Source organism: Electrophorus electricus, chromosome 24, assembly GCF_041902795.1.
Source record: "Electrophorus electricus isolate QZ-2024a chromosome 24, ASM4190279v1, whole genome shotgun sequence".
Lineage (NCBI taxonomy): Eukaryota > Metazoa > Chordata > Actinopteri > Gymnotiformes > Gymnotidae > Electrophorus > Electrophorus electricus.
In genome coordinates, this window is record NC_137520.1 from 395,001 (window position 1) to 408,191 (window position 13,191).

At 46.6% G+C, this 13,191-nt stretch overlaps 1 protein-coding gene across 9 annotated transcripts in view; it reads left to right on the forward strand.

The window, feature by feature from the left end:
- frmd4bb (FERM domain containing 4Bb) overlaps positions 1 to 9,427 on the forward strand; it is a 34,020-nt gene extending 24,593 nt beyond the window's left edge. For 5 of the 9 annotated variants that reach the window (XM_027025581.3, XM_081706695.1, XM_027025579.3 and 2 more), the window contains 10 exons: positions 603 to 736; positions 1,708 to 1,824; positions 2,779 to 3,007; positions 3,795 to 3,851; positions 4,007 to 4,151; positions 4,281 to 4,445; positions 4,742 to 5,505; positions 6,009 to 6,138; positions 6,984 to 7,059; positions 7,174 to 9,427. In XM_027025581.3, the coding sequence (XP_026881382.2) occupies positions 603 to 736; positions 1,708 to 1,824; positions 2,779 to 3,007; positions 3,795 to 3,851; positions 4,007 to 4,151; positions 4,281 to 4,445; positions 4,742 to 5,505; positions 6,009 to 6,138; positions 6,984 to 7,059; positions 7,174 to 7,230 (1,874 nt within the window). In that variant the 3' untranslated portion in view covers positions 7,231 to 9,427. Of the gene's footprint in view, positions 1 to 602; positions 737 to 1,707; positions 1,825 to 2,778; positions 3,008 to 3,794; positions 3,852 to 4,006; positions 4,152 to 4,280; positions 4,446 to 4,741; positions 5,506 to 6,008; positions 6,139 to 6,934; positions 7,060 to 7,173 lie in introns of all 9 variants that reach the window. The other 4 variants (XM_027025580.3, XM_027025584.3, XM_081706694.1 and 1 more) reach the window with 3 other exon arrangements.
- Positions 9,428 to 13,191: the final 3,764 nt, after the last annotated feature.

Below are 13,191 nucleotides of genomic sequence, written 5' to 3' on the forward strand. Positions count from 1 at the left end.
ACCTCATCACTTCATCACCTCATCACTTCATCACCTCATCACTTCATCACCTCATCACTTCATCACCTCATCACTTCATCACCTCATCACCTCATCACCTCATCACCACATCACCTCACCACCTCATTACTTCATCACCTAATCACCATATCACCTCATCACCTCATCACTTCATCACCACATCACCTCACCAACACATCACTTCATCACCTCACCACCACACCACCACATCACCTCACCACCACATCATCTCATCACTTCATCACCACATCATCTCACCACCTCACCATCTCACAACCTCATCACCTCACTGTTTGGTTCTCTTCTCCTTTGCAATTCAAGATAATGATGGTCATTTTTATAGCTTGCTAAATATAGCTTGCTAGAATATTTTGTCCATAATTCACATACGAGAACATAGCCAGAGACAGATGTAGATGTTTGCTTCATCCTCCATCACCGAGTTCCAAACTGTGCAAATGCTTTTTTCTGTGACTGATCTGCCAGTGGTGTCTTAGTGACCGTGATTGTATACACCACCAAACTCCACTGTCTGAGACCCTCAGATGGACACGGTGCATTTTGTTCAATTTCACATGCAGGCTCTGCAGACTCAGAGATGAACGATGACCAGAAGAAGGAAAAGCTCTCTGAGCTGAGGAAGAAAGAGAAGGAGATTCAGGGCGCACTGAATGAGAAGATGGCAGAACTGAAGAAGATCTGCTTAAGGGAAGCGGTAAGAATCAGAAACCGTTTGCGACTGGCTGCTCTGAACACACATTACCATCATGAGCCAAGCAAAACACAGAGGAAATGTTTTCAACAGAGACATAATGTCTTCAACTGAAAAGGATTTGGAATGTTTACCACCTTGCTATACAGACAGCAAAATACTTGTCTGCTCCCCACTCTTTAAAGGTTTTTAACACTTAAAAGCTTTTTATGTGCAGGCTGTGGGCCCATACAAGCCTCTGAATACAGTGGTTTATGACATGAGAAGTCTACTAAGGCTATGCAGTCTTAGAAACCATTTCAGGACAGCAGACAGTTCCTGAGTTTTATATTACCCCCAAGCTGCCACCTCAGGCAGTAAAGCGTAATACTGACGTTTGGTTCGTCAGCATGTGAGTTCACACATGGATCTGCTGTACTTGGAGAAAATAACCACCATCAATGAGGCTCCTGTACAAGACCAGCATTTTTAAGTAACAATAAAATGTTTTTTTTTCCTGTAGCTTAAGGGTGCTTCTTTAGGAGTGTGTCCTAGTTGTGTACACGGGCACCTACTATCTAACTACATGCAATCATACAAAACTACCACTTAACTACACGTAATCATACGAAACTACCACCTAACTACACGTCATCATGCAAAACTACTACACTACTGGCTTATTCATGTTTATAGCCATGGTAGCTACAGTTCAGAAAAAGAAATATTAATAACAGTAATTATTCCAACCCTCTAATCCTTCAGGCTTGTGACAGGCATTTCAAATGTATCTTTATAATGGGTTAGATCATATGTATAGGTCTGTATGTATCAGACTGTGTGTACGGGTCTGTATGTATCAGACTGTGTGTATGGGTCTGTTTGGATCAGATTGTATGCATGGGTCTGATATGTGATGTTGAAATAATTCAATAATTCCCCTAGTAGGTTTGTGTTCCTTGTGTTTTCTTAGCTGTGTATATAATGTGCTTCAGGAGCTGACTGGCAAACTGCCCAAAGAGTACCCCATGAGTGTCGGAGAGAAACCCCCCGGTTTCAGGAAGAGAATTGGGACAGCTTTTAAACTGGACGAGCTTTTCCCTTATAATGAGGTTGGTGTCTCACGACCCCAAACAGGAAATCACCTGACATCACACGACATTTAACAGTATCATACGACATTTAACAGTATCACATGCCATTTAACAGTATCACACTGCATTTAACAATATCACATGAGATTTAACTGAATCACACGACATTTAACTGAATCACACATCATTTAACATTTAGTCTGTGGTATTCTCTTTAAGTGCAGAGGGTATGTTACCCTCTAGCGAAGCTAATGTCAAACTTTAATTAACTGTTCAAAACATAAATAGCTCTAAATCAGTTTTATGTTGACAGCTGATGAATCAATAATAGCAAACATACAGTGAAAGCATGATTTAGCTGCTGTCATGGTAATGCGATATTGATGAAATTGCTGTAAACGTGCCTGTTTGAGTTGGCACACTCTCACGTTACGTCCGCCCATGAGCCTGCAAGCACTGATAACATCAGGTAGAACGACAGAATCCAGAGGCTCAGCTGGGAAAATAGAATTATTTTGAAAAACTGTTTGAAATGTGCCGATCAACGTGAAGTGACATGCAGCAATTGCAGAATATTTCCCCTCATATGCAGTTTTGTGGGCGTTTCCTTTACTGCCAACATCTGTTTGATATTCCAGAACTGATGGACTTTGGAAACATCTCAACACTTTAGCTGGTGTTTAGATGGACTTTAGCTGGTGTTTAGGTGGACTTTAGCTGGTGTTTAGGTGGACTTTAGCTGGTGTTTAACTGGACTTTAGCTGGTGTTTGGCTGGTCTTTATCTGGTGTTTATCTGGTGTTTAGCTGGACTTTAGCTGATGTTCATCTCCTGTTTAGCTGGACTTTAGCTGCTGTTTAGCTGGTGTATAGCTGGACTTTATCTGGTGTTTAGCTGGTGTTTATCTGGACTTTAGCTGCTGTTTAGCTGGACTCACTGGTCTTTAACTCTCATTTGTGGGCTTACTCTGCAGGACCCGTACCTGAGGAACCTGGAGAGCCGCTTCGCTCTGCAGCAGAAGATCGTGGAGGCGGCGAAGAAGCTGGCAGCGGAGCCTGACATCAGCAAGACGGTGAAGAAGAAGCGCAGGCGCAACTGCCTGGATGCCGTGCACAGGTTGCAGGAGATCGAGGACGAGATGAACCGCTACCGCGTGAAGAAGGGCAAGAAGCCAACGCAGAGGGCATCACTCATCATCGCAGGTGGGGGGAGGGGCGATCAGAGGTCAAAAGAGAGAGAGAGAGAGAGAGAGAGAGAGAGAGAGAGAGAGAGAAAAACTATACTCTTTCCACGATAACAATGACCATTCTGAGAGACTACAGCATCAGACAGTCGCTAATCTGCACGGGTGTCCTTGCTTGTGGAAGAAAATCTGAATTTTCTGAGATTTTAATTAATTTTTTTCATGTTGTGAGTTCATATCCGTTCATATCCGTTATCATCCATGCTCGTGTGTCCTGTGATGCATCTTCCTTGTGGTTGGGTGGCGTAGTGTGTGTGGTATTCCACTATACGCATTCTGATTGACACACATGCGTCACAGGAGTTGCGCCATTGTATGTCCAGTCCAGGAGGTCTCCCAAGGTCTGGCCATTCTGTGGAACTCCCAGTAATGGCCAAACTCGAACGAGGCAGCTATCAGTGTATCAGTGTCTAGTAGAAACTCCCAAACCAAGCCAGTGAACTTAGGAAGGTCATAGCAGAGTAAGACTGATAGAAGGGGCCTTCGTATGCTGTGTGCCCGCATACCTGCGGCCAGGCTTATGTTTTACGTGACCTTTTCAGGCTCACCATTCTTAAACAAGGCAGTTGTGTGACGGATTTCAGTTCAGCCATAACGTGTTCTTTGTGCTTCTGCAATATGGGCTCTCGGTTCTGTCTTCCCAACTCCAACCACACAGCTCTAAACCTGCTTCCCTTTAACAAACACCACTATCTTTCTCTCTCTCTCTCTCTCCCTCCCTCTCCCTCTCTGTCGCTCTCTCTCAGATGACATGGCCCCCTCTGACTGCAGCTCTCTCTGCGAGAGTCTCCCTCTGGATGACGGTGAGTATGTCAGCGTTCAGTTCTCTGAAGTGTTCTCGCCCTCATCCATTAATACCATCACTGTCACTACGTCACTGCTCATAACCAGGCAGACACACACACACACACGAGAGATGTGTTGGATGGGTTTGACCGACACCGTGTCGTATGTGTAGATGATGACAGTGGCCAGAGCAGGCGCTCTCACTCCATTCAGAGCCCCACCTTTCTCAACGCTCCGCCCACCTCTGGCCTGGACTATGATGCAGAGAGAAGATCCTCAGAGAGTGACACACACCATGATAAGAGATCGCTCAGCAGGTGTGTGTCGTGCTACTTACTGAGTAACCTGGGACATGACCCATGCTGTAATTCTCCTACCCACTCTGTGTGTGTGTGTGTGTGTGTGTGTGTGTGTGTGTGTGTGTGTGTGTGTGTGTGTGTGTGTAGGCTGGATGGTGAGCTACAGGGTAATGCCCTTCACTACAGGTCTCGGGAGGTGGCGTCGGCCACCAACAGCCCGTATAAAACTGTCCCGCGCAGGCAGGCGGAGGTGCCCGGCGTAACAAACACCCCTGTCATGACCCGCAACGCCTTCAGCAGCAACCAGCTCGGGTACCCACACCGTAGCCCCGTGCACACACTCGTACATGTGCATTATGGGTAGTGAAAAAACTGCATTGTGTGGAGGTTCTTAATACTTCTAATTCAACAAGCCCTTTTTAACACAAGCGAGCTAAAATGAAACTTTCTGCCTTTTTTAATGCCTCATGAGGCCAGTTTTAAGTCAGGGCTAAAACTCAGTAGTGCATTAGTCAGGATGAACGAAACCTTTCTGTCATGTGGATTCCCTTGGGTTAACGTTGAAAGCTGACCACACTCTCAGGTCTCCGTTACTGCTGCTCTGGTAGGTCCGAGGCCTGTATCCATGGTTTCCGGCATCGCAGCGGCAGCCTGGAGTCCCAGGCCCAGCTGCTGTGTTATCCCGGCTCGGAGAGGGCAATTTTCCCAGCGTTCCCGTCGCGCCGCAGCAACAGCAGCGATGTCCTGGACGACTGCTCCTCCTACACCAGTCTGTGCAGCTCTGACATCTTCACGCCGTGCTCCTCCACGCCGCCATACCGCACACACGACCGCCGTCACCACTGCAAGGTGGAGATCTACGGGAACGCGGGGAGCATGCCCAACCTGGTCCCCAGCAGCTACACCTACCACCCACACCCTCACTACAGCTCCACCGCCTACTACGTCACCGGCTACCCCGCCCTAGACTACGAGCCGTACACCAACGGCACGTACGTGTATGAAAACGAACTGGAGGGCCACTACAACGTCAACCCCTCCTACCAAGTGCACGGTTACCACGGCCACAACCGGAGCGGGCATTACGGGATGGACGGCACAGACAGTTTGTCCCAGAACCCCTACGCGACGGTGCGGCCTGCGCGGACCAGGCAGGGCCCCAGGGGCGAAGTCGTGGCCAGAAGCATGCAGAAGGCGCTGATGGTGGAGCACCTAAGAGGCTGGTACAACCGCACCACGGGCTACAGGGACTACGGCGCTCGGACCCTGCACTGCAGCTACGACTACGACCGCGGCTCCCAGCACAGCCTGGGCTACCAGACGCTGCCCACTCCCATGAGCTCCTCCACCAGAACCAACTCCTACTCCTCAGGTAAGGAGCCGTACGGCACCAGGTACGCTACGGCGCCGGTCACCACAGAGTCCTGTGTAGTAACCCCACACACACATGACCACTTCATCCAAAAGTGGATTTGGCCTTTCTGGGGCCCAAGCTGTTATGTCTAGGGGCCCTAATCAAAGACATTTTTATTTTCTACAATAATAAATATTTACCCGTCTTATATAATCTGTATCTGTCTACTTACTGCAGTCAGAACTGAACATCCTGCTTCCTTTTCCTTAATTTTCTTTCTCCTTTGGGCATCGTCGGGATACGCAAATTTCATGGTGGCGTTCAAGAGTCCTGATTGGCTAGCTAGAGTGTTACGGTATCTCTTTGGTGTCAAGGAAAGAAAAATGTAGTCGTTTTTTGCGTTGTTTCAGCCAACCGCTTTTGGCCAGCAGGGCCCCTGCTCTCACGTAACGTAGGCCGTCTACACCCCTAATGGACCTGCGTACGTGTGCTTGATTGCTGTCCTCTTCATTCTGCTGTAGTGTCCTCTGTGACCAGTACAGGGCCAAACTGGCCCAGTCCCTCAGCAGTGGGACGGGGAGAGAATGATATGGACACCCCCCTCACCCCCCAGTCTGTCGGGCCCGGAGCCTACAGCCTCATCCACAGCAGGTGAGAGAGAGCCAGGATGCTCAGGACACACCCAGGGCCAGTAACACTGATCTCAGAACAGGAGCCCTTGGTCAGGCTGCAGTCTGCTGCGATGGTATCGCTCGCCAAACCTGGTCCGAGAGCGGTGCTCCCGATCTCTGCATTTGAATGTTAGAATCGACGAGCTAATGCGCTCTTCTGCCGCCGCCGCGTAAATCGCTGCGCGCTAATGCTAACGATCCCCTCTCCGCTAGGGGGAAAAACAAAAATCTAGCGAAAAAAGAGAAAACGCGAAAGCGCAAACGCTTCTGAGAGACATCTCTGTCACTAGAGCCCAGCCATCGCTGACCCGTCTTCTGGCATCAGTATTCCTCTCTGAATCACTGAACTTAACATCGCTGCGCCACAGACCAACAGCTTCTGATTGGTCGTGAGGTCACACAGCAGGCCCCGCCTCCCTCCTGACTCATCACCGCTCCGGTGCCCTGCCTCTTCTTCACCCTTTATCCTTTGCCTTTCTCTTCTTCCTGATTTGCTCCTTTTACTGTGGAGATCTACTTAAATCACACAAACTGGTGTGTCAGAGTGTGGCTGAGGCTACGAGGGGACGTGTGGGAATGTCTGCTTAGATAACACGTAGCAACACACCGTGAAACCTCATCATATGATTTTATTCAAGTCGGAATGCCAGCGTAGCCAGGCCAGTTATTATATTCTCCAGTTATCACAGACACTGTATTATTAGCATCTAGGAAAGTCTCTGACACCCGTTTGTTACGTTAGTTTAAAATGAGGTCCCTGCCGTTCCGTGTGCCAGATTCCCTGTGGAATGCAGTCCTAGCAGACACTCCGCCTCCCTGTCTCAGAACTCCGAGTCTGGGGAGGTGTTTGGTGCCATGGCCAGCTGCTCGGGGACAGAACATCAGGCAAACAGAAGCACAGGTAATGCTGAATGAACAATGTTCATGTCCTGAATGAGCATTTTCCCTTTAATACTTTTACAGAATCAAACATCTTTTGTTTCAACATTGGGGTTTTTTCCGATCTTCTTTGCAGTTTGAACGGATACTGCAGGACAAGTGCTGCAGTGGTTTCCATTCCCAGGAAGAGTGAACACAGAGCGGAACAAACCGAGATACGCCGTGAGCCCCCTCTCCCTGGAAAAAAAGCCACGGCTGGACTCTGGGAGCAGGATGCTTTATCCGGCGTAGCGTAGCTGGGAACACGCACCTCAGCAGCACAGCCCAGCAAAACAGACAGTTAAAACGGTCAAAGGGTCTGGAAGCACCAGTGCCTCCACAGCGCCGCAGTCTACACGCTGAAATAAAAGATCACTGGGACCAAGACCTACAACAGTGAGATTCACAGCGGATGTCCGCGTATTTAATCCAGAGATTTTGTGAGAGACACAGAAACAGCCATATCACGTTAATCTGCCTTTTTTTTTGTACTCCACGTGTTAGTCCTATAGTGCTGTTCTTATGCTGAATTTTCATATCCTGAGCGTTAGAGCTGTCTGCCATGTGTCGTTTATGACATTCCTCGTGACCTGAAGTCAGGGCTAAAAGGATGCGTAAACACGAATAAAAGCTTTTTCCATGATAGCGCCGTAGTGGCAGCCGCCAGACCTGCCGTAAATCCACCTCTGAATGGCTCCTATCATCTGCTTATGGGCTTTTTGTTTATTTGTTTTAGAAACAATTATTGTGCCTTAGCACAATTACACTGAGTTGCCAGTTTGTTAGATGCTCCCCCTCCAACCTTCCAACACGCTTCCCACTACACAGCTGTAGATCGCACACAAGACATGTCATGTGACTGTGGTGTGTGGTATAATTTAGGTAGACAGGTATTTCACCTGTGAGTGTGTGTGTGTGTGTGTGTGTGTGTGAGACAGTTTGCATTCCTGTTGTACCTGCCATTCCAAGCTTTTACCATTCAGGTGTTTCTGGGGTTTACTGGGAGTTTACTGGGAGTGGTGTGGAAAACAGTGATGTTATGGCCAAAAAAAAAAGCACGGGTAAAACTAGAATGCCGAAAATCCCACAGGCAAACACATGGATCAGAACCTGCAAATCACATCCAAATTCACGTTAGTGTGAAGATGTCACAATGTCTTCAGATTGGCTTCTCTCGGGGATTAATGACAGTAGGTGAAGACCACGCTGACGTTAACAGAAAACAAGGAAGAGACAATCTCTAGTTGGCACAAACATTTTATTCGTACAGCACTTTCTTAAACACAGTTTCCAAAGTACTCTGCACAGAATAAAGAATCCGTATAAGGATAATAAAGTCATTATGAAGGGTTACATATGGTTACTTTAACTAGAAGACTTGAATTACCATAAAGAACGAAATGAAAAACTAAATTAAAGGCACATTAATAGATTCATTTTAAAAGAATTCAAGTTAAAAAAAAAAACAATCGTGTTTGTTGTGAAGTTGTCTGCATATGCTAAGGGGGTGAAATGCTGAGGAGAACATTCTTCTAACACACGGATGGACCTTCTCACCACTGAAGAATATTTGCTTCTTCTCAATATGCCTGCAGATCATGTTCTACATCCTCGTGGCTTAAGTTTGCTCCATCTTAAGAGGATGCGTGCAGCAGGTTAACCAAACACCCTCACAGCGGTGAGGTCCCTCTGCTTCAGTGGTCTGCACAGTCCCCAGATCCAGACCTCATCCAGTGCCCGTGGGACGTGATTGGAAAGTGCAGACTACAACAAGACTGCACAGCGGACCAATAACAGCAACTGTTCAGCAGTCATTTTAGTACGTTTATACATGTTCATACATGTTCAGCTCCTGCTGTTCTGGACGACGAAGGAGACACATCACATTACTAGATAGGTGCACCTAATAAACTAGTAACTCAGTTCTGTAGACCCAAAGTTACATTTGGAGAAAGGGTCTGCTGACCCCTTCGTAAACCTTCACACAGTGGGAAGAATCATAACCTGTGGGAAAAAAAACAATCCCTAAGAATGTGCCGTTACCTTTAGGTCTACTGGAAACACACCTGCGTTCCATGCTGGAATACATGGACTTTTTTATTCTGATTGTCTTGCTATGATGTACAGGATGTGGTATTTTTCTGTATATTGTTGATTTCTGTTGTGTAGAAGTATGTGGTGTAAAAAGCAAACATTAATGAACAGCCTGTTCTGTGGGGGGGTTTCTTTAATGTGCATTTGACGTGGATGTGAGCATCGTCCATTCCTCCATGTGCTCATCAGCCAGCAGTGATATCTGTGCAGTGTTCGTGTTCAGTCTTCGTCTCAACAAAAATAAAAAAAACACCTGCCGCCCCGTTGTTTGATGGGGTGGGAATAAATTCAGGGCTGCATATTGACTTATTCATTCACTTTGACACGCTGGTAGTGTGGAGGTTTACCCGTGACGCTGCGGCTCCCGTCGAGCTTATTTGTTTGTTTGTGGTTCCCCTTCTCTGTTTTCACCTGCGTCTCATTTCCCTGATTTCTCTCTCTGTGTGCACCTTTAACCTTCCTGGCTTGTCTTGACTATTTTTTACTATTTTGTGTGTCTGATTTTTTTCCTTTTCCTTCCCTGTGGTTTTTCTCCACTTCATGTCTTTATGTTTTGGGGTTTTCGTATCTCTGTCGTCTGCCGTTTTTCTTCATCGTGGTAAGAAAATGGAGCTGAAATCAGAGCTGCTCATCACATCGCGTCTGCTCTCCCGCTGTTACAGGTGCGTAGAAAAATCGTACTCCTAAAAGTTCTGAACAGGTCTGTAACTGTTTTAACCATTTAATATATGTATACAGGGCCCTCCAGAATTGAAACAAAAGATATTAACAAAATATATTTATTACCTTTATCTTCTACTGAGAATATATGATGAAGCCAAAAACTTTTTATTCAGGTAAAATCTTAAAACAAGACTAGCCGACACATGGAGTTGGACTGCCATCAGTTGAAGCATTAACCACTAATCACTACTCATCATCGTATTAACTGTGGAGTTCATTTCAGGGTCGTGGTAAGGCGCGCGGCCACAGCCGTCACGGGCTCCCCGTGCACCTTCCTGCCTTTTAAGGACAGACCTGAATGTCCATCTTCTGCTGGATGGCGTCCCTCACTGGGTTCTGAGTCGTCACCATAACAAGCCCTGACAGACTCCTGGCTACAGGTGCGGGCGGCTGCCTCCGCAGGGTCTCCGTGCCCTCCACCTGGCTTCTAATGCTTTCGTGCAGCACATTATTTCCAGCAAAATAATTAGATTTTTATTGTAGATGTGGTTGTTCAGTAACATAAAACTTCAGACTATTGCTAGTTTCACTTTGAGTGAAGCCTTAAACATTTCATTCGTCGTACTCAAGAAAGATGCAAATTAGACTGAAATTAGTCAAATTCTTTACAAAGCTGGCAGCAACAAAATATAAAAACGATGTTAGAAACTGCAACAGAAGTTTGTTAGCAGAGCTGCATCACTGCACTGTCCAGAGCTAAATGGGAGCTAAACTAGTTACATATTTCCATCACTTTCTGTCATTTTTAGTGTAAAGCTATTAGATGTTTATCTAACAAGATGGGCTACAAAAGCTATCTGTTAAAATCTAGTCCAACCGTCTTGGCTTGTCCAGGCAGCCGTAAGTGATGTTACTGGTAATTCGGATAAAGAGGTGGTTAGGTAGCTGGCCTGCTTGACAGACTGGATGAAGAACACATCTGCCAGCTACGCTGTACCAAAGTGTTGGCACTGACCCCAAAATTTCTTACAGAAGGAATAGATTTTCTGAGGAAAATCATAAATAAGTCTCAGTCCAAAACATAATGTTAAAAACCCCTTCATTATTAGACCAGGTATCTCCTCTGAACACATGCGCCTGTAGCAGGTCAAGTGGACATTTTCCCCACCAACATCATGAGACATATGGAAGCAAATTTGCATTGCATCTTAACTTATAGACGTTTCTGTAAGAACAAGAAGGCACCTCCTGGTCCGCCCTCTTCCACACATATTCTTGCTCTTCTGCAACAGGGATGGTTTTAAACACAAAACTCTACAGGTGAGCGAGTGGGTGACCCGTCAACGGAGGATGAGCTGTCCATGGCTCAGTCCTGCTCACGAAGACACTGCGAAGAAGAAGAGGAATTCCGGCCAAGACGTCCCACCGCTGGGCTAGAAGCAGTGGAGCTGATGGAGGAAGAGGCACGCTTCCGGAGCTGGAGGAGACTGACACACCCTCATACTTTTAGAACCGTCATGGGACGGACTTTAAAAAGAGTGAGTCCACACTCCCTAGGAGTCCAAACAGCCACACCAGCAGGTACCAGGGACCTTGTGTCAGTTCCAGCCTGCATCACCTAGCACAGACAATTCGCAGCCACGATGCTAATGTGTGACGCCACCAGGGAGTATACTGTCAGTATACTGTCCAAGTCACTCATTTTCCAACACTGACCTCTGAAAAAAGACTGCTAGGCTGCGTTCAGCCACCAGAGGGAGACACAGAGTCGCGCTGAAGTTGTCGGGGAATCAGCCAGATACACCTGCCCTCGAACGAAAGGGACGGGACCCCAACCACGCCCTCCTGGCTCTTCTGGTTAGTGTTTTGGCCCGGTGTTTTACACACACACACACACACACACACACCACTTTGGCTGAGTAAACAGCTTCAATGGCTGATTCGTGCTACTGTGGGTGAAACTGGAGATCTGCCACTAGCCAGACTCGTCTTATTAAAACAGCCTTAACTCGCAGGAGTAATACGGCCAGTGTGGAGGTCCAAATGCATCCGTGTCCCACTACATCCCTCCTGTCCCTTACAGACCCTGGAGTGCTGCAGTCATCCACCTGCGCACATCTCCGCTTGCTTTGGAATCGTGACTGCATCACGCACAGCTAGCTGAGTATAATGATCCAAACTGAAGAGTGACTAAGACTCCTCGGCCAACGTAGCACAATGAAATTACGATCAAAGGGAATATAGCCAGTATGTGCTATATGCTCAGTATGTGGTCTAGCAAAAACAAAACAAAGAAATGTTCAAATTACAAATAATAAACGCTTTTGCTCGAATGGCTGCAGACGTGGTATTTCCACGAGGAAGAACAGCTGAAGTAAACTGCAGAAATGCGTTAATGGTGAATGATTAATGATCCACTACATTGCAAAGGGGAGCGCTTCCGTTCAGGGCTGTGCTAAATGGAACCAGGACAGCAGAAACCTGGGACTAACTGGCATGGCTGCTGCGGTATTATCCTAGTTCTTACCCACTCATATCCTCCTCTCGGCGTGTTTTTGCAGTAAGCAGCCGGATGTTTGTAAGGGACATCTGCACAGATAAATGAGGATAAAGGCAACTAACGGCAGCTGAGGGGTGAAGGCCGAGTTTGCTGTGGTGATGAGGAGCAGGTCGCAGATGAGAGGCGCTCCTGTGTCATCCAGTATCAAAAAGCACACAACCCTCTAAACATGATAAATATATGTCAGGAAAAGACCAGAACATCATCAGTGCTTATCACCCGTGGTGGCTCGTAGGGGCTTATAATGGAGAAAGCAGTATACAAAGTAATATCGTACATAAATCATTTGTTCAAAACCTCCATATTAATAGTTATGAAAAAATTGATGTTTGAATGAAGCAATGGAGCTTTTAGAAGGTTTAACTTACAAAATAAAAAATGAATTATTGCCTTAAGTGTAAAACATTTGGAAAGGCTATATTTACTTGCTTGTGCATATATTAAGTCAACGTATAATGAACGCTATTCGGAATATTAACCCTATATATGAAGGTTTTAATTAATTAAATAATTAAATTGACCGACTGCCTTGCACTTGTCCAAACGCTGTGTGCATAAATATTGTAGCGAAGTATTTGAGCTGGAAACGGTAAAGCGAAGCAGCATCACGATACTAGTAGCGCCTCCAAAGCCGCCTGTATGAGGCTGTTGCTTATGGCCACACCATCCTGATCTTGGAAACTAAGCAAGTCTGGGCCAGGTTAGCACGTAGAGGGGAGCCCACCAGGGAATACCGGTATCTGGAGGCTTTTTAACCCCACAATTTCAATGACTTCTTTTCGTTCTTCCAGAGTGGCG